The sequence below is a fragment of the Cebus imitator genome, unplaced genomic scaffold, assembly GCF_001604975.1.
Source record: "Cebus imitator isolate Cc_AM_T3 unplaced genomic scaffold, Cebus_imitator-1.0 Scaffold267, whole genome shotgun sequence".
Lineage (NCBI taxonomy): Eukaryota > Metazoa > Chordata > Mammalia > Primates > Cebidae > Cebus > Cebus imitator.
This window is the reverse complement of record NW_016107582.1, coordinates 2,924,129-2,949,797: the sequence shown is the minus strand read 5'-3', so window position 1 is coordinate 2,949,797 and position 25,669 is coordinate 2,924,129. Positions and strand designations below refer to the sequence as shown.

Below are 25,669 nucleotides of genomic sequence, written 5' to 3'. Positions count from 1 at the left end.
GAGATGGGGTTTCACCGTGTTAGCCAGGATGGTCTCCATCTCCTGACCTGTGATCCACCTGCCTCGGCCTTCCAAAATGCTAGGATTACAGGCATGAGCCACTGTGCCGGGAGATTACTCTTAATAGAGCCTTACACAAGTGAAAAGATTATAGTTGTGTTACAAATGAATTGATGTTGTTAACTTGTACTTTGTAGGAGGTAAAATCTGACGGGATGATAAAAATAGCCTTCATCTCAGAATGACAATTTGATTATAACTCCAGCTGAGAAGTGTGCTAATTGATGATTGTTAACTCAGGGATATATTAATTTTTGTCAGGATAAAGTGTTTTATTGATATCTTTCTTCTCCCTCTTCTAGGAAATATAGTAGCAGCCATGATAGAAGACAAAGGACCAAGAGTGACAGACTACTTTGTCGTAGCTGGTCTCACTGACACATCTACCCTTTTGGATCAAGAAATAAATCGTTTAGATACTAAGTCAACTGGACCTAAAGCTCCAATTACAGACATTGCTGTTATTATCAAATCAGCTGGAGAAACAGTACCTGAAGGTTACACCTGTGTGGAAGCTACTCCATCAGCTCTCCAGGCAAACCTGAATTATGGAAGTCTGAAAAGCCCAGAACTTTTCCTCTGTTACAAGAGAGGGAGAGATAAACCACCCCTTACAGATATTGGGTATGGTGACTTATTTTCTTTGCTGTAGTGAAAGAAAAAAATTTATTTAAGACTCATGGAAGTAGAAATTTGAAATCCTTGATAGTTTTATTATTGATAGTTTATTATTATAGTTGTATTGTTACTTCAGGATTAATTATAGTAATATATTACATGTTTGTATCCACCCTTATTGAATTTCTCTGTATTGCACTTGAATTGATAGATCATTTGCTCTCAAAAGAATATTAAAATGAAGACATAAGACCCTAAAATGTCATTTTGTTTCTGTTGTGCTAATCAAATAAGTTGATTAATTAAACACGATAGAATGAGAAGCTGTAATAAAGACACTGTAATTTTAAGGAGCTGCTTGGGTTATATAGTGAGTTCTTGTGAAGATCTGTTCTTGTTTAACAAAAGAGCAGTCCTGTTTTAAATACAGTTGTACTGTGTGGCTTTCAGTGCTGGGAGGAGGGTGTTTACAGATAAGTGTTACAGTTTTCATGAAATATCTCGTATCTAGTCTACCAATGAAGTCATTCTTTTTTGTAAAAGCCTACAGAGTGGACCTTTGTACCCAGCACAGCCCAAATGGCTACCTTGACTCTTCTGTAAAATTTATGTGCTTTTAGAATACCTGTAATACTTTACCATATATACATGTGATATATTGAGTGAGTCAGTGAGTGAGTGGTGAGTGAATATGAAGGCCTAGGACATGACTGTACACTACTGTAGACTTTAATAAATTAACCTTAGCTTATTGTAATCTTTTTACTTTATAAATTTTTAGAGGTTTTGTTAATTTTTTGATTCTTTTGTAGTAATACTTAGTTTAAAACACAAATACCATACAGCTATACAAAAATGTTTTTCTTTCTTTAAATCCTTATTGTTTTTTTCTATTTAAAAAAATTTCTTCTACTATTTATTTATTTATTTATTTATTTCAAAACAGGGTCTCACTTTGTTGCCCAGGTTAGAGTGCAGTGGCACAATCTAGGCTCACTGCAGCCTCCGCCTCCTGGGCTCAGGCGATAATCCTTTCACTTCAGCCTCCTGAGTAGCAGGTGTGTGTCACCACTCCTGGCTAATTTTTTTGTTTTTGTTTTTTGTAGAGGTGGGGTTTCTCCATGTTGCCCAGGCTGGTTGTGAACTCCTGAACTCAAGTGATCCAGCTACCTCTCCCTCCCACAGTGCTGGGATTACAGGCATGTGCCACTGTACCCGGCAAAAATTAAAAAAAAAAAACAAAAAAACCTTCTTTTAAATGGAGGCTTGTTATGTTGCCCAGGCTGGCCTTGCACTCCTGGGCTCAAGTGATCCTTCTCCTGCCTCACCCTCCTGAATAGCTGGGACTGGCTTGGTATTTAAACTTTGGGGTTTTTTTTTTTTTTTTTCCTCTCTCTCTCTCTCTTTTTTGAGATGGAGTCGTTTTGTCTCCCAAGCTGGAGTGCAGTGAGTGGCATGATCTTGGCTCACTGCAACTTTAACCTGCTTCCCAGGTTCAAGTGATTCTCCTGCCTCAGCCTCCCTGAGTAGCTGGGATTGCAGGTGTCTGCCACCATGCCTGGCTAATCTTTTTGTTATTTTATAGTAGAGACAGGGTTTCACCATGCTGGCCAGCCTGGTTTCAAACTCCTGACCTCCGGTGATCTGCCCACTTTGGCCTCCCAGAGTGCTAGGATTACAGGTGTGAGCCATCGCACCTGGCTGGTTAAAAATACAGTTTTCTTATTTTGAAAGTTTTTTGCAAAGATGATATCTTCCTATGTTTCCTAGGCTGTTCTTGAACTCCTGACCTCAAGCAGTCCTTCTACGTTGGCCTCCCAAAGTGGTGGGATTATGGGTGTGAACTATTGTGCCTGGCTTTTTTTTTTTTTTTTTTTAAACTATTTAAACTCTTTTGTTAAAAATTAAGACAAAAAGACACGTTAGCCTAGGCCTACAGAGAGCTAGTATCATCACTGTCTCTGCCTTCTGCCACCAGATCTTGTCCCACTGAAAGGTCTTCAGGGGTAGTAACCCACATAGAGTTGTTATAAGCTCTATGATACCTTTAGGAGGTATTCCAGATGGCATTCTTATGCCTGAGACTGTTTTACAGTTAACTTTTTTTGTAACTAGGAGTATACTCTAATGATAAAAGATATAGTATTGTACATACTAGGTGATAGGAATTTCTCAACTCTATTTTAATCTATGGTACCACCTTAGTATATGTAGTCTGTGGTTGAAGCATCGTTATGTGGTGCATGTCTGTATAATCTGAACAGGGCAGTATGTTGTTTTATATATCAGCTGCATTTCTTAAGATACAGAATCATAGACCATACACAATTCTTATTTTCTTCTCTTTATCAGATTCATTGACTTTCAGCTGATTTGGTTCTCCAGCTCTTTTGTTTTTTGAGAAACTTCAGACATATGGAAAGTTGATAAACTATTATAATAAACACAAGCATCCTTTTCTCCTAGATGATAGACTATAGAATAATGAACAATATACTTGTCGCCAACAAATGACATTTTTTCGTTTGTTTACTAAGCTAATTGAAAGGAAGTAGGAGCCAAAATGTAGATACTCCATATCCTATTTTGTACTTTGCTTTTTTCACCTAAGAGTATGTACTGGGAATCAGTCTGTATCTGAATAGAAGATTTTTTGCATTATTTTGTCTGACTGTATAATACTTATTTGTGTGGATGTATTTACTTTATTCAACAAAACCCCTACTGATGGACATTTGGGTTGTTCCCAGTTTTGTGATATTAAAAGAATACTTGATGAATAACTTTGTGCATTTATTGTTACATATTTTTGGAGGTATGTTTTCAGGTAGATCTTAGGAAAGATTGCTGGATTAAAGTATAAATGTGCATATAATTTTGTTAAATGTTACTAAATTTTTCTCTATAGTGTTTGTGCCATTTTATATTTTGCCATATATGTGAGTGCTTTTTTATCCACATCCCATCAACAAAGTATGTGGTCTGACTTTTATATTTTTTGTCAATCTCACAGAGATTAATTGTATATCACAGTAATTTCATTGAGGTTAAGCATTTCTACATATGTTTAATGGGTGATTTTCTTTTTTCTTTTGCTTACACTATGAACAGATTTTTAATCTTTACCTTGATTTTTTAAAAGGAGTTTTTTTTATGTATTAGGAAGATGAACTTTTTGTGAAATAAGTTGCCAAGTATTTTCTTCAACTCTATAACTTGTCTTTTATCTTGGCTTATGGTGTTTGTTGTCATGTAAAGTTTATTTTATGTAGTTCATTTTTCTACTCTCATATTTATTGCTACTAGATTTTGAGTCATAGTCTTTTGGAACTGCTAGGTATACTTCTATTTGGCACTAGTATGATTTCATTCCTTATGTTTAGATCTGTGATCCACTGGGGGATCCCCTTCTGGTGTATAGTCTGAAGTATGGACAGAATTTTATTTTTTTCCAAATGACAATCCAATTATCTAAATCCTGCTTATTAAATTTAAAAATTTATCCTTCCCTTTGTATATTGAGATATGACCATCATCATATACTAGATTTTTCTTCTGTTTGTCTGTTCACTTACTTGCTAATACTCTCCTGATTTAAATATAGAGGCTTTATAGTATATTTTAATATTAGTTGGGCTTTAACAGCTTTATGGAGATACAGTTCACATGTCACACAGTTTATTTACTTAAAGTGTATTCAGTGATTTTTAGTATTATTTACAGAGTTGTGCAGCTGCCACCCCAATTAATTTTAGAACATTTTCATCTATCTAAAAAGAAACCCCATGGTCATTAGCAGTTGCTGTTTAGTAGTCTTTCTCACCTTCTACCCCTAGGTAACTATTAATCTACTTTCTGTCTATGGATTTGCCTATTCTAGACATTTCATAAAAACAGAATCACTATATGTGGTCTTTGTGACTGTTTTTTTATTTTTCTTCACTTAGCATGTTTAGTTGCTTGTACTTTTGGTATTATATTTAAGAAGGCTTTGTCTAACCTAAGGTCACAAATATTTATCCCTGTTTTTTTCCTAAGACTGTTATAGTTTTAGTTCTTACATTAATTTTGATCCATTTTTAGTTTTTTTGATGAGTAGTACAGGGAAGGGGTCCAGCTTCATGCTTTTGCATGTAGATATACAGTTATTCTAACACCACTTGTTGACAAGACCATTCTTTCCTAATTGCATTGTCTTGGCACCGTTGTTGAAATAAACAGATGCAAATATAAAGGCTTAATTTTGGAACCTCCATTGAATTCTGTTGATCTATATGTTTATCCTTATGCCAGTACATTGCACCGATTACTGTAAATGTGTGGTAGTTTTGAAATAGGGAAGCGTGAGTCCTCCACCTTTCTTCTTTTTCCAGATTGCTTTGACAAGAAAAAACAGAGGCAGCTGGGATTTAGATAGAAATTGCATTGACTTTATTGATCTATTTGAGGGTATTACCATCTTACCAATATTGTCTTTTGTCCGTAAGCATAAGATGTCTTATTTATTTAGCTCTTTAATGTTTTATAGTTTTCAAATAATTTTTAAAGCTAAAACATTGACAAATTATGAAGGGAATTTTTATGAAAACATCTGAATACTTGTTGAAACGTCTAGGAATTGACCTGAAGACGTTTGTGGTGTTTCCTGTTTCTTTTTTCATATGTTGCTTGTTATTAAGCAATAAAAAAATCAAGTTGTTCAATCCTGTTTACATTTCTCAAATTATGTTTTGGCTTTTGAAAAATAATTAAGAGACTTAAAGTTCCCAAAGGAATAATTTAAATTTGGTTTGTAGTGGAGATTGGGAAACAATAGGAGAAACCAAAAAAATTTTCTTGGTTTCAAGAAGAAAATCAGCATTAACCTGAAATGTATGTAGTATGTATATATATAGGTACATATGTTTGTGTGTATGTATGTATCTATATCTATTTCTTCCCTTCCTTCCTGCCATGCAGAGTTCTATATGAAGGGAAAGAACGGCTTATTCCAGGATGTGAAGTGATCCTAGCCACACCCTATGGTCGCTGTGCCAATGTCAACAATAGTTCAACTACTTCACAAAGAATCTTTATCACTTATCGAAGGGCTCCTCCAGTTCGACCCCAGAATTCCTTGGCTGTAACTGATATCTGTGTTATTGTAACCAGTAAAGGAGAAACTCCTCCTCATACCTTCTGCAAAGTTGATAAAAACTTAAATTGTGGAATGGTAAGAATAAAGTTTTTATTTTCAAAGTTTCATATGAAAACAAAGGATATGTTTTGGATTGCTGTTTACTGTTGGGTATATACTTTACTCACATTTTATATTTTCATGATGTTTGTTTTTATTTTTTCCTAATTTTTATGATTGATAATAATGTTTAAAATCCCATCCCGTGATTTACAATAATTTCATCTTTAAGTCAGGGATATTTTTGGAGGAGTTAATCCTAATACTGTTTGAGTTACATTAACAAAGGTTTTATTACCTTTTGGATTTCACTGGTATCTTCAGGGATAACTGCAGGGATAGAATGGTAGGGGCTCTCCTTATATTGATTTATTCATTCATTCAATTTTTTTTTTTTTTTTTGAGACCGAGTCTTGCTTTGTTTCCCAGGGTGGAGTGCAGTGGTGTGATCACAGCTCACCTCAGCCTTGACCCTCCACACTCAAGTGATCTTCCCACCTTGGCCTCCCAAGTGGCTGGGACTACAGGCTAGTAGATATAGGGTTTCACCATGTTGGCCAGGCTGGTCTTGAACCTCTGACCTCAAGTGATCTGCCTGCCTCGGCCTCCCAAAGTGCTGGAATTACAGGCGTGAGACACCATGCCTGCCTGTTTTGTTTTTTGAGACAGAGTCTCCTTAAGTTGCCCAGGATGCTCCTGAACTCTTGGGCTGAAGAGAAAATATTGCAGTTGTGCATACTTACTTTTTAAAAGGACTCTAGTGAAGAGGAAAATGAACATAAACATTTGATTCATAGTTTTTAAAGACTACAGTTTATTTTAGTTCAGATTTACTTTGAAAAATACCTTCAAGTCAAACTAATATTAGCTTAATGTTATATAGACGGAGGTGACAAATGCACTCAGACCAATTAGTGAAGACAGGGTTGCCTCTGGAGGTGATGACCTCGTAGCACTCCAGTGATCCCAGTCTTCCTCATTTTGGGCTCCAGTGCGCACTCCACTTTGTGCTGTGTCTTACAAGCAGGGGCAATCTCTGGGTCATTGCAAAATTAAATCTTTTGAAACTGCCTTCATACTAGTTTGATTTTTGTAGCATTGTTTTCTTACTCTCTTATTTCAGTGTTCTGAACTTCATGCTGTGATGTATTTTATACTATGTAGTTTGTCATATAAACATATTTTAAAGACTCTCCTGAGTAAATAACAAGAATCTTTAGATAATATCCAACAAAATGAATTTCTTTTCACTCTTTTGTCTTTTTATAAACCTAATTTATGTTTTACAGTGGGGTTCCAGCGTGTTTCTGTGTTATAAGAAGTCTGTACCTGCTTCAAATGCAATAGCATATAAGGCTGGTAAGTGAATTTAAAAAAAAATTGTCTCAATTGCTGTACTTATTGGTGCATATTAACATTTGGCTAAAGAAACAAAGTATATTCCCTTATATAGTTTGTAGAATTGATCTATTCATAAAATTATCTATAATTATAGCATATAAAGATAAATGTTTTCTTAAATACATTACATATACATAGATATATTAATACCCCCACCAAACATGCTGTTAATTTAATTTAAACATTTATCCAAAGCAAACATATGTGGAATAAACATTCAAACTTTTGGTCTGCGTTAATCGACTTAACAGTATAATGGAAAGTTGTTTACTCTCTGACCTTTTATATTTTGGCAATCAGAAAGGTGTCAACTGCATCTTTACTTCTTATATTTCCTTTTCTTATCTCTGTGTGTCTGATTTGAAACCACATGTTACTTGCCATGAAAGGTGGACTTGCTTCCTTTCTCCTTTGTTGCAAAGAATCAGCTATATGGAGGAGAGGAGGGCCTGAGAAACTTTTCTGCCATGAAGTGTTTGAGAAATCTATCGCCACATTCTTACTGCACATTAAAGTGTCAAGGGCTGTAAAGATTTAAGTGTCACCTCTTCATCCCACTGGTATGGTGGGATAAAAACTGAAAATACAGGTATGCTCCAGTTGTAAATAGAAAAGATACTGGAATACTTCTTTGTGAAACGAAGCAGTGCTAATTACTTTTTGATTTTGCACAGTTCTTGAAATAAAGTTTTACTTCAGGGAAGTCAGGCAAATCAATATCCAAAAATTGTAGCCTTTCATGAAACAACATTCATACTAATGAACCAAACCATTTAATTTACCATATAAAAATAATGGCAACAGCTAAAAAATATAAAATTCAGTATTATTTTAAAATTTGATACTGTAGGCTGGGCATGGTGGCTCATGCCTGTAATCCCAGCACTTTGGGAGATTGAGGTGGGCAGATCACTTGCGGCCAGGAGTTTGATACTAGCCTGGCCAACATGGTGAAACCCTGTCTCTACTAAAAATACAAAAATTAGCCAGGCGTGGTGGTGTACACCTGTAGTCCTAGCTTCTTGGGAGGCTGAGAGATGAGAATTGCTTGAACCCGTAAGGTGGAGGTTGCAGGGAGCTGTGATTGCACCACTGCACTCCAGCATGAGTGACAGAGCAAGATTCTGTCTTTAAAAAAAAAAAAAAAAAAAGAAAAAGAAGTGATACTGTTAATACTGCTGTAATATGTTGATTGTATGTGATTTCTTAATTTTTTTTGTGGGGAGGGATATCACTTAAAAAACTTAAGCTGTAAAAAAGCATTCAGTTATTTGATATGAGACACTTACTTTAGAATAGAGAGTTTTGGATACTGAATTTGGGCTCAAAATTCTACTACTGATTTTGAAGTTTTTCACTTGGAGATGGTCCATGTATTGATGTCCTTAGAGGCTAATGAACTGATGCCATGTAGGTAATTTATTCTGAAGGGGCTTCATTGTGCTTCTCAAAGTGCCCCTTGCTCCTACTTTCTGGGTCTCATGTACTCTGTACTTAGTCACAACGTTTCTGTCTCGTTTACTTTTCATGTTGCATGCCTTTTACCCTGCTTCTCTCTCAAGATGAGTTTAGGGGCTATGATAATTTCTGTTGCCTCAGTATTATTTGATAACACTTGTCTCTTCCCTGAATTTTTCACAGACTAACTGAAATAGTTGGTAAATTTTTTTGTATGTTTCTTACGATTTTTCGTAAGTTGTTGGCATGTGTAGAAGAAAATACATTGATTGGTGATCAAGATTGGTTGAATGGAGTCTCAAGTAGTATATTAATACATTTTTATGTTACAATGAACTATAAATCCATGGGTAAAATATCAGGGGCAAACTTGTTTCTTGTAGTTTCTGTTATAGCAAGATAAAAATCGATTTAAAAATACCACACAAGTATTGCCATGAAATTTGGTATTAAAATATTCCATTAATATCTATCATATGTAATTTATGGCAAAGTAACTATTTAAAACATTTATTGTTGTCTCATTCTTCAAAAGGTTTAATTTTTAGATATCCAGAAGAGGACTATGAGTCATTTCCACTCTCAGAATCAGATGTACCTCTCTTCTGCCTTCCTATGGGAGCCACTATTGAGTGCTGGGATCCAGAAACCAAATATCCACTTCCAGTTTTTTCAACTTTTGTGTTGACAGGTTCTTCAGCCAAAAAGGTATGTTTTTGCATCATTGATTAAACCTATTTTTGCCATGTTTTTATTTTATAAAGTGGTTAATACAAGTTTTATTTGAATGTTTGGATTATTTGGACATGATACATTTTGGTTTAAATTTACACTGTCATCCCCATGATGAGAAATCCACATGAAAATTGCTATCAGGATATTGATACCTCGGGAACTTTACAGAAGCAAAGATAAAGTTTCTCTACACTTTCAAAACCCAGGACTCGAGATGATGATGACAAATAGAAGACATAGGTACCATAGAAAGAATCAAGAGACGCAATTAAAAAGCTGGGTTAGACCCTCAAGACATTGAAATCACAGAATGATAATATAAAAGATGTTATAAATTAAAATATTATTGAAATAATGTAAGAACTATCTTGGCTACTCTGGAGGCTGAGGCATGAGAATCGTTTAAACCCAGGAGACGGAGTTTGCAGTGAGCTGAGATTGCGCCACTGCCCTCCAGCCTGAGCTACAGAGTGATACTCTGTCTCAAAAGAAGAAAAAAAGCAGAGATAAGACACACCTGAAGGGAGAATTAGTGAAGTGGAAGATAGGTTACCTTAAATGTGGCACATACAAATGTAAAACATAAAAGGAGTCAAAAAATGTAGCAGATAAAAATTAGAAGGTCTAATAGGTGTTTAATGAGTTCCAGCAGGAGTGACTAGAAAAGGACAAAGCTACATTTAAGAGCTAATGGTTGAGAGTTTTCCAAGGTTGATGAAAAAATTGAGTCTTCAGATTAGTGATGCACTCTGAATCTGCAGCAGAGAAAAGTAAACAAGTAAATAAATGAATAATCCCACCTTTTTATGTTGTTTTGTTTTTTGAGATGGAATTTCACTCTTGTTTCTCAGGCTGAAGTGCAATGGCGTGATCTCAGCTCACTGCAACCTCTGCCTCCCAGGTTCAAGTGATTCCCCTGCCTCAGCCTCACAAGTAGTGGAATTACAGACATGTACCACCACACCCGACTAATTTTGTATTTTTTTTTTGTAGAGATAGGGTTTCACCATCTTGGTCAGGCTGGTCTCGGACTCCTAACTTTAGCTGATCCACCCGCCTTGGTGTCGCAAAGTGCTGGATTACAGGTGTCAGCCACCACGCTTGGCCTATTCCGCCTCTTTTTATATCATAGTGCAATGATGGAACACCAGAGACAAAAAAACCAAAAAAGAGAAAAGACATTTATTGTCTGATGTAAAACATACATTGTATATAACAGTAATAATGACATAAACTGATTTATAAAGAAGAGAAGGCAAAAATAAACAGTATTCATAATAAAAAGCTGATAGGAGTAGAAATTTAAAAATAGAAAACTTTCTTTTTTGGAGACGGAGTTTCCCTCTTGTTACCCAAGCTGAAGTGCAATGGCGTGATCTTGGCTCACCGCAACCTCTGCCTCCTGGGGTCAAGCAATTCTCCTGCCTCAGCCTCCTGAGTAGCTGGGACTACAGGCACGCGCCACCATGCCCAGCTAATTTTTTGTAGTTTTAGTAGAGATGGGGTTTCACCATGTTGACCAGGATGGTCTCGATCTCTTGACCTCGTGATCCACCCGCCTCGGCCTCCCAAAGTGCTGGGATTACAGGCTTGAGCCACCGCGCCCGGCCTAAAAATAGAAAACTTTCTAAGGAAATTTAATAAAATAGGCAATATTTGTTGGAAAAACATACCCTGAACTGACTCATGTGGATGAAACAAAATATATCTATGACCTCATTCTACAGGTACAGGCTACACGTTTATAATCAGTATGTTAAAGATAATGTATGTAAAGTATCCAGCATAGTGCCTGGAACATAGAAAATGCTGAGTGAAGATCAATATTGTATTAACTTGATTGCCTACTACTAAACTAACTGTTAGCTTAATAATCATTTATAATTTCTCCTGCTGAAATTAGTAAAAATAACTGAAAATTTTAAGATCTCCAAACATTTAAGAGTTACCTAATATACTTTGACAGTAGAGAACAATAAAGTCTCATTTGAGATGTGGATACTGGGTGATCTGCTTGGTTTATTCATTAGTTAGGGGATAGCAACATGGAAGCATTGAGGTGTGTAAAATTTATGTTTATACATTTGTCATACTGCTTGTTAAAAACTTGGAGATCACTTTGAAATAATTGTATCTGGGAATGGTATGTGTGTAAAGGCAAGGGTTATTGTGATATATATAATAACTAAATACTTGGCAAGATTTATAAAATACAGAAGTAAGGATTGATTGTTGGGAGAAGGGGATGGGTATAGTGATAGAATTTCTTTGCAGTGTTTTAAGGAATGGACAGATCAGAGGAAGTACCAAGGCTAAGCAAAATATACCAAGGCACAAAATTATGAACTAGTCTATGTGCCTGGTAGCTCTGTATTGTTGAGCAGGAACAGCAGGTACTATCAGGAGTTGAGAACATCATGCCACTTATACAGATTGTGACATTTTACCTGAAGTGGGGAACTTTTGAAGGATCAGATATTATCTCTGAACGACTCTTTCTTCAGTGTATTTTTCACTAAAATGCTTTTTCTCACTTGAGACCAGTTAGGGCCTCAGTAGTTGCTTTGATATGTGGTAAGTGGAATTGGAATTGAGTTTGACTTCAGAATTTCTAGCTTGGGGATTGTATGACATAACTGAGTAAGATTAGGCATATTGGATGAAATATTTAGATAATGAGTTCACTTTTGAAAATATTGGTTTGGGATGCCTGTACGACATCCAGGTGGATATTGGAGTCTGAGTTTCGATCAGGTAAAAATTTGTGTTTTTTTAGTCTAGTGATTATAGTTAAAACCATGAGAGAATGAAATTTTCTAAATAGAAGTGTACATTAGAAGTTTAGGGAATACAAAGACAACAGAGGAGTAAAGAGTTTTAAGACAGAGGAGTGTCAGCTGTATCTTAATGTCATACAAGGCGAGGATATCGAGGAATTGAACCTGTGAATTGCTGATAAGAAAATCAAATGCTGCTGCTGTGGAAAACAATTTGGCAACCCCTTCCAAAAGTTAAACATAGAATTACCATACGATCCAGCACTTACATGCCTAGGCATATACCCAGAATAATTGAAAGCAGAGACTCAAACAGAGGATACTTGTATACCAGTGTTTGTAGCAGGATTATTCGTAATAGGCAAAAGGAGGAAACAATCCAAATGTTCATCAGCGTATGAATGGATACACAAAATGTGGTATATGCATATGATGGAATTATTATTTATTCCTTAAGAAGGAATGAAATTTGGGTATGTGCTACAACATAGATGAATCTTGAAAACATTATTCCAAGTGAAATAAGCCAGACACAAATGAATAAATTTTGTATGGTTCCGCTTATAGGAGGTACCTAGAATAGCTATACTTATAGAGACAGAAAGTACAATAGAGCTTATCAGGGACTTGGATTGAGGGCAAGAGAATGGGAATTTACTGTTTAAGGGTTATAGAGCTTTTGTTTGGGATAGTGAAAAAGTTCTGGAAATGAATAGTTATACTGGTTGCACTCCATTTTGAAGTTACTTAACACTAGTGAATTGTTAAAGTGGTTGAAAATGGTTAAAGTGGTGTATTTTATGTTATGTATATTTTAACCCAATTAAAAAAAATCTGGGCCGGGCACGGTGGCTCACATCTATAATCCCAGCACTTTAGGAGGCCGAGGTGGGTGGATCATGAAGCCAGGAGATATAGACCATCCTGGCTAACATGGTGAAACCCTGCCTCTACTAAAAATACAAAAAATTAGCTGGGCGTGGTGGCACGCACTCATAATCCCAGCTACTTGGGAGGCTGAGGGAGGAGAATCTCTTGAACCCAGGAGTTGGAGGTTGCAGTGAGCCAAGATCGGCCACTACACTTCAGCCTGGGTGACAGAGCTCGAGATTCCGTCAAAAAAACAGAAAAAAAAAAAAAAAACCCCAAAAAACAAAACAAAACAAAAAACACACAAAACACAAAAAATGTGTTGAGCGAGTCATTAGAGTTCATGCTCTAGGGTAGGAGCTAGGTAAAAAAAATTTCACTTTTAAAAATGAAAGCAAGTTACAAGAGGTTACCATCCATTTTTGTGTAAGATACATAGTTGAATATATAAAATTGCAGTGGAAAAAATCTTGAGGGATTTACATAAAAATCTGGTTATCTCTGGGATAGAATTTTGGGTAAGATTTTTTTTTTGGTAATTTATCTGTATAAGTGTACTCCAAGCAAATATTTCTTGTGTAATAAGAGAAAAAGAAAAGTTAATACTTTAAAACAAACTCAAATCTTATAACAGTTCTCTTACTCTGTAGGTATATGGAGCTGCCATTCAATTTTATGAACCATACTCTCGGGAACTTCTATCAGAGAAACAGCTTATGCAGCTGGGCCTGTTGACGCCTGTGGAGAGAAAAATGGTCTCCAAATCCATCAATACAAACAAATGCATTTGTTTACTCTCACACTGGCCTTTTTTTGAAGCTTTTAGGAAATTTCTTATGTTTATCTACAAACTTTCTGTGTCTGGACCACATCCTCTTCCCATTGAAAAGTATGTATAATGATTAGAAAGATGACTGGTGGAAAACTGGGTATATAAATATACACATTTCATTGTTTGTGTAACTTTTAGCAGCAAAGTTGGAAGGGAAGAAAGGCTACAGTCACCCAGCTTTTTTGAATTTAAATTTAAATTTTGCTACTCAAGAGACTGGAGTGCAGTGGTGCGATGTCAGCTCACTACAACCTCCACCTCCTGGGTTCAAGCAATTCTCTGCCTCAGCCTCCTGAGTAGTTGGGATTACAGGCGTCCACCACCACACCTGGCTAATTTTTGTATTTTTAGTAGAGAAGGGGTTTCACCATCTTGGCCAGGCTTGTCTTGAACTCTTGACCTCATGATCCACCCACCTTTGCCTCCCAGAGTGCTGGGATTATAGGCATGAGACACCAACTTTTTACTTACTCCTGTCTTCACCTGAATCATTGACTGTGAACTTAAAATTGGATAGTAGTGGTAATGATGGCCAAATAATCTTTTGAGAATTCAGCTGAAGAAGTAAGTCATATAAATTATTGTGAGTGTTGTGAGTGTTGTTCTTTCTGTTTATCTTCTAATAACCAAAAGATAAATAGTTACGGGCACACACACACACACACACACACACATACACACACACACTCATCCAAGTGGCCACTATAAATTCTAACCATAAATCCTCTCTAAAGTGATACAGAAATGAGTAAGCATGAGTTGGCTGATGTTAAAAGTGAGGTTTTGGTTTTAGCATTGATAGAACTCCTTGAGCCTTCTCTTCAGTTTGTCCATTTTGTCATGGAAATCTTTTGTAAGCAAGAAAAATGTACGTTGAGCTACTCTTTTTTAAACCATCTTTTCTGATTTCTAGTGGCACATTCACTTCTGTTTATGTTAGTTTATAATATATGTATACCGCTAACAAACCAAAATGTGTCAAGAGCTTTCTGTAATGTACTAAAGTATGTGTAAACATAGATGTTTCTTATAATTTCAGAACTTTTACATTATAGCAGAAAGAATATCATGCTAGTTTAGTGGGTAGGGGTAATTATGTGAAGGTTTAAAAATAATGCTGTCCAAAAATCAGCTTTAAAAAGAGTACTGTACATAAACTCATCACACTTTGATATTGAAATATGGTTGCAACTTTCATTTTGTACTCTTGAAATGGCAATTTAATGATTTATAGTTCTGGGTTAAACTTTCAGCTGTCAGACTAATTTAAAGTTTTTTGAAGTAAAATTTAATGTTAGTGATAATTTAGCAACCTTTTGAAAAATTAAGATTCTATGAATAGCTTGTGAAAATACAATCAATGTATATAATCAATTTTTTTTTTCAGTTGAAGTAATATGTTGCATTTTTGTGACTCCTAAGAGTTTCAAACTTTGAAGAAACTTAAGAAGCAATTTTTTTTTTTTTTTTGAGACGGAGTTTCGCTCTTGTTACCCAGGCTGGAGTGCAATGGCGCAATCTCGGCTCACCGCAACCTCCGCCTCCTGGGTTCAGGCAATTCTCCTGCCTCAGCCTCCTGAGTAGCTGGGACTACAGGCACGCGCCACCATGCCCAGCTAATGTTTTGTATTTTTAGTAGAGACGGGGTTTCACCATGTTGACCATGATGGTCTCGATCTCTTGACCTCGTGATTCACCCGCCTCGGCCTCCCAAAGTGCTGGGATTACAGGCTTGAGCCACCGCGCCCAGCCTTAAGAAGCAATTTTTATAGGTGCAGAAATAGAATGGTTAGGTGGCCTTTCAAAGTTAGAGTAGTACATCTGGGATTAAATTCAATTTTAGTGTAAATTCATTATATCACAGTTAGTTGCTCCCTGTACTGGCACTGATAACCAGGGCTATAAAAATTCACTTCTTTCATGAAAACTATTTTTATGTTATTTTTATTTATTTGATAATTATAGGGGATATAAATATAGACTTTGAGTCAGGAAATACATTGTGTGTTTCAGAAGTTTAGTGGGCATGGATACATTCATTTACACTAAGCAAAGTTGCTTACTTTGCATATATTATAGATGGCCATGTCATATCTGGGATGATACATGGTGAGACTTAAGATTTGTTAAAACCTGTGATGCATTTTAGAAAAGTAATTATGATATTTATTTCAAATTTTTTTCTAGGCACATTTCACATTTTATGCAAAACATCCCTTTTCCTTCACCACAAAGACCGAGAATCCTTGTCCAGGTAAGCAAAAAAGAGTATATTTGGGGAGAACTTTGCATATGTTTTCTCCCATCATTGCTGAGTAGATTTTGTATACCTTTGGGTTTGGGGTGGAGCAGTATGCATTCGCGAAGTCCTTGGATTTTCTGTGCTTTGTAGTTTTACCGATCATCCTTTCTTACTGGATTCTGGATTTGAGTGTACAGAACTGGAATAATTATAATCCTTGGTTCATAACATTTTCATCTTTGGCCCTTGCATGGCCTTTATGTAGCTAATTTTAAACCCAGGATTATGTTTGGGCATGTTTGAGCAATGGTTGGAGGAGGTTAACTTAAACAAGGTCTATAATAGTACTATGCTGAAGGACCAGTTTCCTTTTATTTTCTGTAAGTAGCAGACGTAGGTTGTGACATATGCATATATAGCTTGTAACATATGCAACACGAACAGGTCTGTACCCTCTCTATAGTAGTAGTTCCACTGATCACGTGCTTGGATATGGGAGAGAGGTCAAATTGTCATAAAAGTTGCTTAACGTTTTGCTCTTCATTTATATACTATATCTTTATGGATTGTAAGAATTAACATACTGGCATACTTAACATACTTTGAGTAGCACTGGTTGATAGAGGGAAGCCATTTAAAAGTTTTTCTAAGACATTCTTAACATTGTATATGGTAGGATTAAGTCAGATATTGTTGATCTTAAATGTTATTTCAGTTCCGCAAGTATTAATGTGCCAAGCAATTGCTAATTGCCTACAGGCTGTTGAGCAAAACTGAATTTGAGGGTTTTCAAAAGCAATGATTTCATAAATTTTAAATGATTGTATCTTAACTGATTAAGTGAATCAAAATTCTGTCAAATTAAATTCTGAGAAAGAACTAATATACTGCTTAGTAAATACTGCTATTATTTTATATTTTAGTACATTTCAAAAAGTGTGTCTGCATATTAAACTATTAATGTTTTCAGTGTTACCTTTGATCTAAATATATAGATTTCAAAAGCAGTTTGGAAATTTATCTCTTGGTTTGGTTAATATACCTTTATCTTTTTTTTTTTTTTTTTAAGCTGTCAGTTCATGATGCATTAATATTATCACAGCCAGTTTCTACACCTTTACCACTAAGGTAATTACTGCTATTTAAAATGATATATTTATTCACTTGGAGCAGAATGCTTTAAAATATTTTAGTGATTAGTATAATAAAGTTAATTGTTATTTTACAAACTAGGTACATATAGCCTTAATGTTTCTAACTTTGATAGCTGGATGGATGGTGAGGCTATTTTATAAATGGGAACAGTTAAGAGAGTTGCAAGATTGCATATAGTAGATACTTCCCTTTTCTTCTCGTCTCTCCTTCCCATATCTAGTTCATAACTAAATGTTCAAGGTGAACTGATTTTAACCTTCTAAATGTCTTGAATCCATTTACTTCTTTTCGTCTGCATCACACTAGGTGTGCGTGATGTCTTCCCAGACTAATTCACTATTAGGCTCTTATTTGGTACCTTTTTCCTCATCTTTCTTCAGTTCTTTATCCACCCTGTAGCCAGTGTGTCCTTTTGAAAATGCAAATATAATAGTATCATTTCAATTTCAGCCTACTCTGTTGCTGTTTTCACCCTTTCCCTTACTATGCTTTAGTCACAATAGATTTATTTCAACTTACTGGCTATGACAACAGTTTATTCTTGCTCCAGGGCCCTTGCATATATTGTCTGTCACCCCTTTACTCCCATCTTTATCTCCATTCTTCTAAGCTCAACTCAAATGGCTATTCAGGGAAATCTTTTTTGATAAATGCCTTTTGTCACTAGAAGATGAGTTTAAATGACCCAGTTATATGATCTTATTAAATTTGATACTTTTCATTGATAAATAAGTGAAGACTTGAAATTAACTCTAGACTTTCAATCTGTTAATACTTAGGAAATAATTTAATAAGCAAATCTTAACATGTTTTAGCAAAATAGTTCACAATGATCTCTTTTTCTCTTTTTTTTTCTCAGTGGAGCCAATTTTAGCACCTTGCTAATGAATCTGGGTCCTGAGAATTGTGCAACACTGCTGCTCTTTGTTTTACTTGAGAGTAAAATTCTGCTGCATTCTCTTAGGCCAGCAGTCTTGACTGGGGTTGCTGAAGCGGTTGTAGCTGTAAGTATAGAATTTTCCTTTTAGGACAAAATTACTGACAGGTAATTTTTACTCCAAAGGGGAATTTCCTTCAAAAACAGCAACTTTGAAAGCAACAACAAATGTTTAAAAAGCAACTTTGAAAAATTACCGGCCCAGTAAAAGTTGAACATAATCTACTGGCAAAGAGAGATAGGAAATATAAAGAAAACAAAGGTTATTTCTATCTGAGGAAAAATGTCTATTTCCAATTGTTCATATTTTAGAGTTCTTCCCAGAGTAAAAACTATATACTTGTATAATAAAGCCTGAGAATGAAGCTGATTGTATTGAGAGGCTGTGACCAGTTTCAGCTGTTCTAAAATTAGGCAAATGATTACATAGTTAATTTCTCCCCATTTTAACTTTTAATAATTGTGAATCAGTAATATATGGAAATTGTAAGTGATTGTGAAATAGGATAATATACAGAGGCTTTAGCTCTTTTGTCAAGCATAATAAATGAAAATTAAGTTGTTAAAAATGAAGTTGTTCCCTGCTTAAAACGCTTTGGCTTCCCATTGCACTTAAAATGAAGTTTGATTGCTGTACATGGTGGCTCACACCTATAATCCTAGCACTTTGGGAGGCCTAGGCAGGCAGATCACCTGAGGTTGGGAGTTTGAGACCAGCCTGACCAACATGGAGAAACCCTGTGTCTACTAAAATTACAAAATTAGCTCGGTGTGGTGGCACATGCCTGCAGTCTCAGCTACTTGGAAGACATGAGGCAGGAGAATCAAGCTGAGATCGTGCCATTGCACTCCAGCCCAGGCAACAAGAGCGAAACTCTGTCAAAAAAAAAAATGAAGTCTGAATATATAGGGCATTAATAATAGGCCATTGTATAGAACTTTAGATGTTCCACTTCTCCAACCCTATCACCCATTAATTGTTTAATTTAAAATAGTTGACTCTGCTCTCTTCCCTTCCCCATTTTAAGAATGTAAGTCTCTTAGGAGTAAGGACCTGATCTCTTGTTTACTCCTGTATTCTCACCACTTGTTATAGTTGTTTAGCACAGAGTAGGTCCTTAATAAATACTTGTTGTATTGGGTATGTCTCTAAGATCTTTATCTGGTTGGAGAAGTACTGTTAGGACTAAAAACAATAATAACCATAAGAAACAGCTTATAAGGAGGATCCTCATTAAGTGTTACTTTTCCAAGTCATCACAGTTGTATGTGAAAGCAAAAGTTGTTAGAATATGAAAATATTTTTTGGTGAACACATTTTAGAAAGTTCCCACCCAGGCTAGGGGTGATGGCTCATGCCTGTATTCCCAGCACTTTGGGAGGCCGAGGCGGGTGGATCATGAGGTCAAGAGATTGAGACCATCCTGGCCAACATGGTGAAACTTCGTCTCTACTAAAAATACAAAAATTAGCTGGGCATTGTGGTGAGCACCTGTAGTTCCAGCTACTCGGGAGGCTGAGGCAAGAGAATCACTTGAACCTGGGAGGTGGAGGTTGCAGTGAGCTGAAGACTCTGTTTAAAAAAAAAAAAAAAGAAAGTAAGTTCCCACCTAAATATTTCTTACTAAATAAAACATTAGTGTTTATTCAAGCCCCTTTGTCAGAATCATGTTGCCCTAGTTTCTTGATGGATTTCAGTAATATGGTGCAAGAACAGCTGAAAAAAGTGCTACATGGAATTGGTACTCTTATGAAAAATTCCAGAGTATATTAGATTTATGTAATTGATGTTGGAAAGCTGTCTGAATTGCATGCAAAATCATTTATAAGTCATGATTGGTAGTTATGCCAGTTACCATTTGAAGAAGAGAACATTGAAAAGAATGGTGACAAAACAAATGCTTCAAGATGAGAATGATTTAAATGTCAAAGAATATCAAAGAATTAATGGAGACCCATAGCAACGATTGATGAAACGTACGAGAGCATTATAAAAAGTGACCCTATAGAGTTGCAAAAGGCAAAGGTGAAGAGAAGGATGTCATATTTTGCTAACACATTGCTTTTTTTCTAAGGTTTGTTAGATACCTTTTGTTGAATAGAAGATAATTGTCACTCAAGGAAATCTGAAGTTCTTGCAGGGTCCTTTGTGAGTGGCTCTGTCCCTCAGCAGTCTGATCTCATTTTCCACTACTTTTCCTCTTGCTCACTCTTCTCCAGCATTCTGGCCTTACTGTCCTGGAAGCATTAGGCATTCCCCATACTTTAAGGCCTTTGCCCAAGCTGTTCCTTTTCACTGAAGCACTCTTCTCCTATATATCCCCTTGGTTAAATCTCTCACCTTCAGGTTTTAGCTCTGTTGTCACTTTATTAATGAGGCCTGTCCTGTTTGTTCTCATATAACCTGCTTTTCCTCTCTCCTGCTCTGAACTCTGATGTCCTTCACTTGGCTTTCCTTTCCTTTTCCTTTTTTTTTTTCATAGCACTTGTCACTTCCTGACATATAGGTAGAATATCCTTTATGCAAAATGCTTGGAAAAAAGCGCTTTGGATTTAGGATTTTTTTTTTTTTTTTTGATTTTGGCATATTTGCAGAATACACACTGGTTCAACATCCCTAATGTGAGACTCCTAAGTCCTAAATGCTTCTATGAGCAATTTCTTTTTAGCGTCATGTTTGTCCTCAAAAAGCTTTGGGTTTTGGAGCACTTTGGATTTTGGATTTTAAATTAGGGATGCTCAGCCTATAGCATAATATTTTATTTATTATATTTTTCCTTTTTGTTCCTCTCTTCCTGCTAGACAAGGTGTTTGCAAACGATGGCTGGATCCTGCCTGTCAAATCCTGCCTTCCACTGATTTCTATAAGATTTTATTGGAACATAGGCCATTTATTTATATCTTGCCTGTGACTGCTTTCATGCATGATGGAAGAGTTAAGTAGTTGAGACAGAGAATATGGCTCACAGGGCCTAAAATATTTACTGATTTTTACAGAAAAAGTTGCTGTATCCTAAACTTTTATCCTAAACTGTAAATCTCATGAAGACAGTGATCTGTTTCATTTATTGTTAAGCTCCCATTATGTAGAACAGTGATTGGTATATAGCAAGGGCCCAAATATTAAGTAAATAAATGTTTGAAGACAAAATTCCAATCCTGAATAACCCTCTGCAATAGCTGGCAGAGGTAGTAAGTGTTATAGGCATTTCTTTGGGTTGAGTAATGATGGATAAGGGTGAGAATTGAACTAGACCTTGAAAGATAACAAGGATTTTTATAGTACAAGAAAAATATTATCATCAGTAAAATTTTAGTAACTAGGTAATTATTAAAATTTTTTTTTCTAAAATTTGTTCATTTATTTTTTTTTTATGGAGATAAGAGTCTCACTCTGTTGTTCAGGCTGGTCTTGAACTCCTGGCCTCAAGCAGTCCTCCTGCTTCAGCCACCCAGAGTGTTGGGAGTCACTGCATTTGGCCTTAACTTTATTTATTCTTTTTTAAAAAACATCAAAAACTTGTCTTTTTTTAAAAAAAGCGCAAATGATGCGATTAAAGTTTTGTAAAGGAAAACAGGTAAAGATTCTTGAGGAATTTTTTTTTTCTCTTCTTTTTATTCTTTTTCTGTCTCATCATGTCTGAACAGAGGAATGTTTTATATTGACTGTATTCTTTTTTTTTTGGAGACAGAATCTTGCTCTGTCACCCAGGCTGGAGTGCAGTGGCATGAACTTGGCTCACTCCAACCTCCGCCTTCTGGGTTAAACCTATTCTCCTGCCTCAGCCTCATGAGTAGTTGGGATTACAGGCGTGTGCCACCACACCGAGCTAATTTATTTAATTTAATTAATTAATTTATTTATTTATTTGTTCCTCACCTGTGTAAAAAAAACTAATTTTTTATTTTAGTAGAGACGGGGTTTCACTATGTTGGCCAGGCTGGTCTTGAACTCGTGACCTCAAGTGATTTGCCCACCTTGGCCTCCCAAAGTGTTGGGATTACAGGTGCGAGCCACTGCGCCAGCCTGTTGACTGTTTTTTAAGATGTCAAACATCACTGATGTTTATTTGAACGGTTAGGAATTTTTTTGTTGAGATCTTTAATAAGCTATTAGCATTCCCAGAAAAATCAGTAGGTTTTTTTTTTTTTTTTTTTTTTTAATCCTTGATGCTTTTAGTTGGATTTTGATCTGAGGTAATTTTGAGAATTAATAGGTGAATGAAACGTGTAAGAGTTAAAGATCATAAGTTTGTTTTATGACATTTTGGGTCATTTTATTATATTTTGACTCTCCATAAAATTGGAATGTGGGCTTTGTATAGATATTAGAAAAGTTAACGTGCAAAGAGCTATTAGTATTTCTGCTGTGCTTATGATCATTGCCATGGCTTGAAAATTTTAATTACATTTGTTCATAGTGTTGCTTAGTATTTTATAGTCATTTAGTTTTGGAATGAAGTTTAAGGTAAACAAAACAGACTTACCTGTTTTTCAGTGGTCCCGCTTAGTATATTAGTTACTTATATAATTTCTATTGCAAATTTAAAATTTGGTTAATTTTTTAAAACTTTTTTCCCAGATGATCTTTCCATTTCAGTGGCAATGCCCATATATTCCACTTTGTCCTCTTTCACTGGCTGCAGTGCTTAGTGCACCTTTACCATTTATAGTTGGAGTTGACTCAAGGTATTTTGATCTTCATGACCCACCACAAGATGTTGTTTGCATTGACTTGGATACGAACATGTTATATGTGTAAGTTGATTCATTTTATATTATCTCACATTTATATTTTTCAGTATATATAGTTATAGTTCTTTGAAAGCATTTAGAAATTTGCTATTTTTGGTAGTTGTTAAATCTTCATCTTAAATACAGCAGCTCTCAACCAGGGCAAGTATCAGAATCTGGGAACGCTCTGTGATTCGGAAAAAATCATATTCAATATTATAATAGTTTATGTCTGGATAACAATGTTAAATGTAAGCAGGAGATATTTATGTTTATCAGAAGATACTATGAGTTTGAAAAGTAATGGGTAAACACTGCTTTCAGAGCTCAAGAGATGATGTGCTTTCTAGGTGGTTTTTTTTTTTTAATCTCTCTTAGAATCTCTTTTATAAAGGCACTAGGTTTAATTCAAAATGCATATGTAAGTGAAATGGGTTTATCCATTGGAGATAAAGTTTAGTTACAGTATAGGGTGATAGTACACCATTTGCTTATTTGTCAGGATTTGAATTTTGTAAGGATCTATTCTTTACTGCATAGAAATTGGTATTAAAAATCAGTTATAGTTTGTGTTTGCTGGAGGTTATAAGTACGGCAGCGGTACAGCTGAGGGTTCAGAGAGTAGCAAACCACATTAATAAAAGAAATAGTTCTGGATGGATGTTTAAGGGTTGCCGCTTCCCCCGCCAAAAGTGGGAAAGGGCAGTAAGTATTAAAAATTTTCTAGTGTTGGTGCCAACTTCCAGGCTGTGAAACACTTTTATTCTTTACTGTTTGAGATTGGTAGAAAATAAATAAGAAAAATCTGGAGGCCTAAATAGTCCCAGCAGTAGAATTGGTTGGAAAATATTTTTATGTGAACCAAAAAAATACCCTAAAGAAGTAAGAAGACATTTACTGTAACTTAAAATATAATTTTGACATGGATCTACCATTGTATTTTGAAGCTGTATAGCTGTAGTATCTCCTACATATATTTAGATTTACTTACAGTTTGGAAATAATGAACAAGTTACATAAATTGATAGTTTTTTGTAGCACACATTTTGTTGTTTATAGACTACTCTCCCCGAAAAATAGTTATTTCAGGAATGTATTAATTGTGGTGTTTTTAGAAATAATTATTTATGAAGTTAATACCCAGATTTTTTTTACCTTATTTTATTTACTGTTCTGAATATAATAACATGGAGAATCTTAATTTTGCCCAGTTTTGAATAACTTTTATAAAATTTCCGATAATCAAAACATTATTTTCTAACATAAATTTGAAGTGTTTGCTCTGTTTTATTTATTTATTTATTTGTTTGTTTGTTTGTTTGTTTGTTTGAGACAGAGTCTTGCTCTGTCGCCCAGGCTGGAGTGCTGGAGTGCAGTGGCATGATCTTGGCTCACTGCAACCTCCACCTCCTGGGTTCAAGTGATTCTCCTGCTTCAGCCTCTTGAGTAGCTGGAATTACAGTTGCATGCCACCATGGCCGGCTAATTTTTTTGTATTTTTAGTAGAGTTGGGGTTTCACAATGTTGGCCAGGTTGGTCTTGAACATCCCAAAGTTCTGGGATTACAGGTGTGAGCCACTGTGCCCACCCTGCTCAGTTGTGTTTAAAGAGTTATGAAATGTGCCCAGGTATAGTTTCTCACACCTCTAATCTCAGTACTTTGGGAGGCTGAGGCAGGAGGATCACTTAAGCCCAGCAGTTTAAGACAAGCCTGGGCAAACGTGTTGAGACTCCATCTACATAAAATAAAAAATTAGCCAGGAATTACCTGGAAGTGCTAATGTTGCTTGGTAGGGAATGAGCATTTTCAACTTACTAGCTAATACCAAATTATCCTCCCAAGTTTACTCTGTCCTCGGCAGATGAGTTCTCTTTGTTTCATATCCTTGCCAACATTTGTGGTCAGACTTTTAAATTTTTTAGTAATTTGATGGTAATGGTATCTCACTGTGGCCTTAGTTCACATTTCCTTAATTAGTAGCAAATGGAGCATTTTCATATCTTGTGCTCCTTTGTTTTCCTCTCCTGTGGATTGTATGTTCCTTTGTTGGTTTGTTTTCCTGTTAGACTGTCTTTTTCTTTTGATTTGTAGAAATTGTATATATAATCTGGAATTAATTCTAGGTCTGCTGCATACATTCAAATAGCTTCTTCCACATTGTGACCTGTCATTCCATTCTGCTTTTGGTGTCTTTTGACAAACAAAAGCCTATTTTAATTTGTCAAATTTATTAATTTCTCTTTATGGAGTACTGTTTTTGGTTTTTGTATATGAAATATTTTGCCCTGAGGCCATGAAATATTATGGTTATTTTTAAATTTGTGAGGTTTTGCTTCTCTCATATTGTTATTTAGTTCAGCCAAACTTGATATGACATATCAGTTTCTGTATTTATATAGATATGTATAAAAATAATTTTTCCTTTGATTTGTTTGAACCTCTTGCTAGTATTATACTATCTTAATGACTTTAAAATTAAGTTGTCCACAACATGAATGAACCTTGAAAACGTTATGTTAAATGACCTTATATTATGATTCAATTTATATGAAATGTCCAAAACAGGCAAATCTCTAGAGGCAGAAAGTAGATTGATTAGTGGTTGCCTTGGAGTGGAGAGGATGGGAGTATTGGAAGCTAAGTGACTATGGGATTTTTTTTTTTTTTTTTTTT

The 25,669-nt window shown here is 35.5% G+C and overlaps 1 protein-coding gene across 1 annotated transcript in view; it reads left to right on the top strand.

The window, feature by feature from the left end:
• The first annotated feature begins 362 nt into the window (after window positions 1-362).
• Window positions 363-25,669, top strand: part of DENND4C (DENN domain containing 4C) — an 87,816-nt gene continuing 62,509 nt past the window's right edge. Inside the window, exons 1-9 of the mRNA XM_037728516.1 lie at window positions 363-684; window positions 5,638-5,890; window positions 7,144-7,213; window positions 9,249-9,421; window positions 13,746-13,984; window positions 16,115-16,181; window positions 17,239-17,297; window positions 18,184-18,328; window positions 22,844-23,019. Coding sequence (XP_037584444.1) covers window positions 380-684; window positions 5,638-5,890; window positions 7,144-7,213; window positions 9,249-9,421; window positions 13,746-13,984; window positions 16,115-16,181; window positions 17,239-17,297; window positions 18,184-18,328; window positions 22,844-23,019 — 1,487 coding nt within the window. The 5' untranslated portion in view covers window positions 363-379. The remainder of the gene's footprint in view (window positions 685-5,637; window positions 5,891-7,143; window positions 7,214-9,248; window positions 9,422-13,745; window positions 13,985-16,114; window positions 16,182-17,238; window positions 17,298-18,183; window positions 18,329-22,843; window positions 23,020-25,669) is intronic.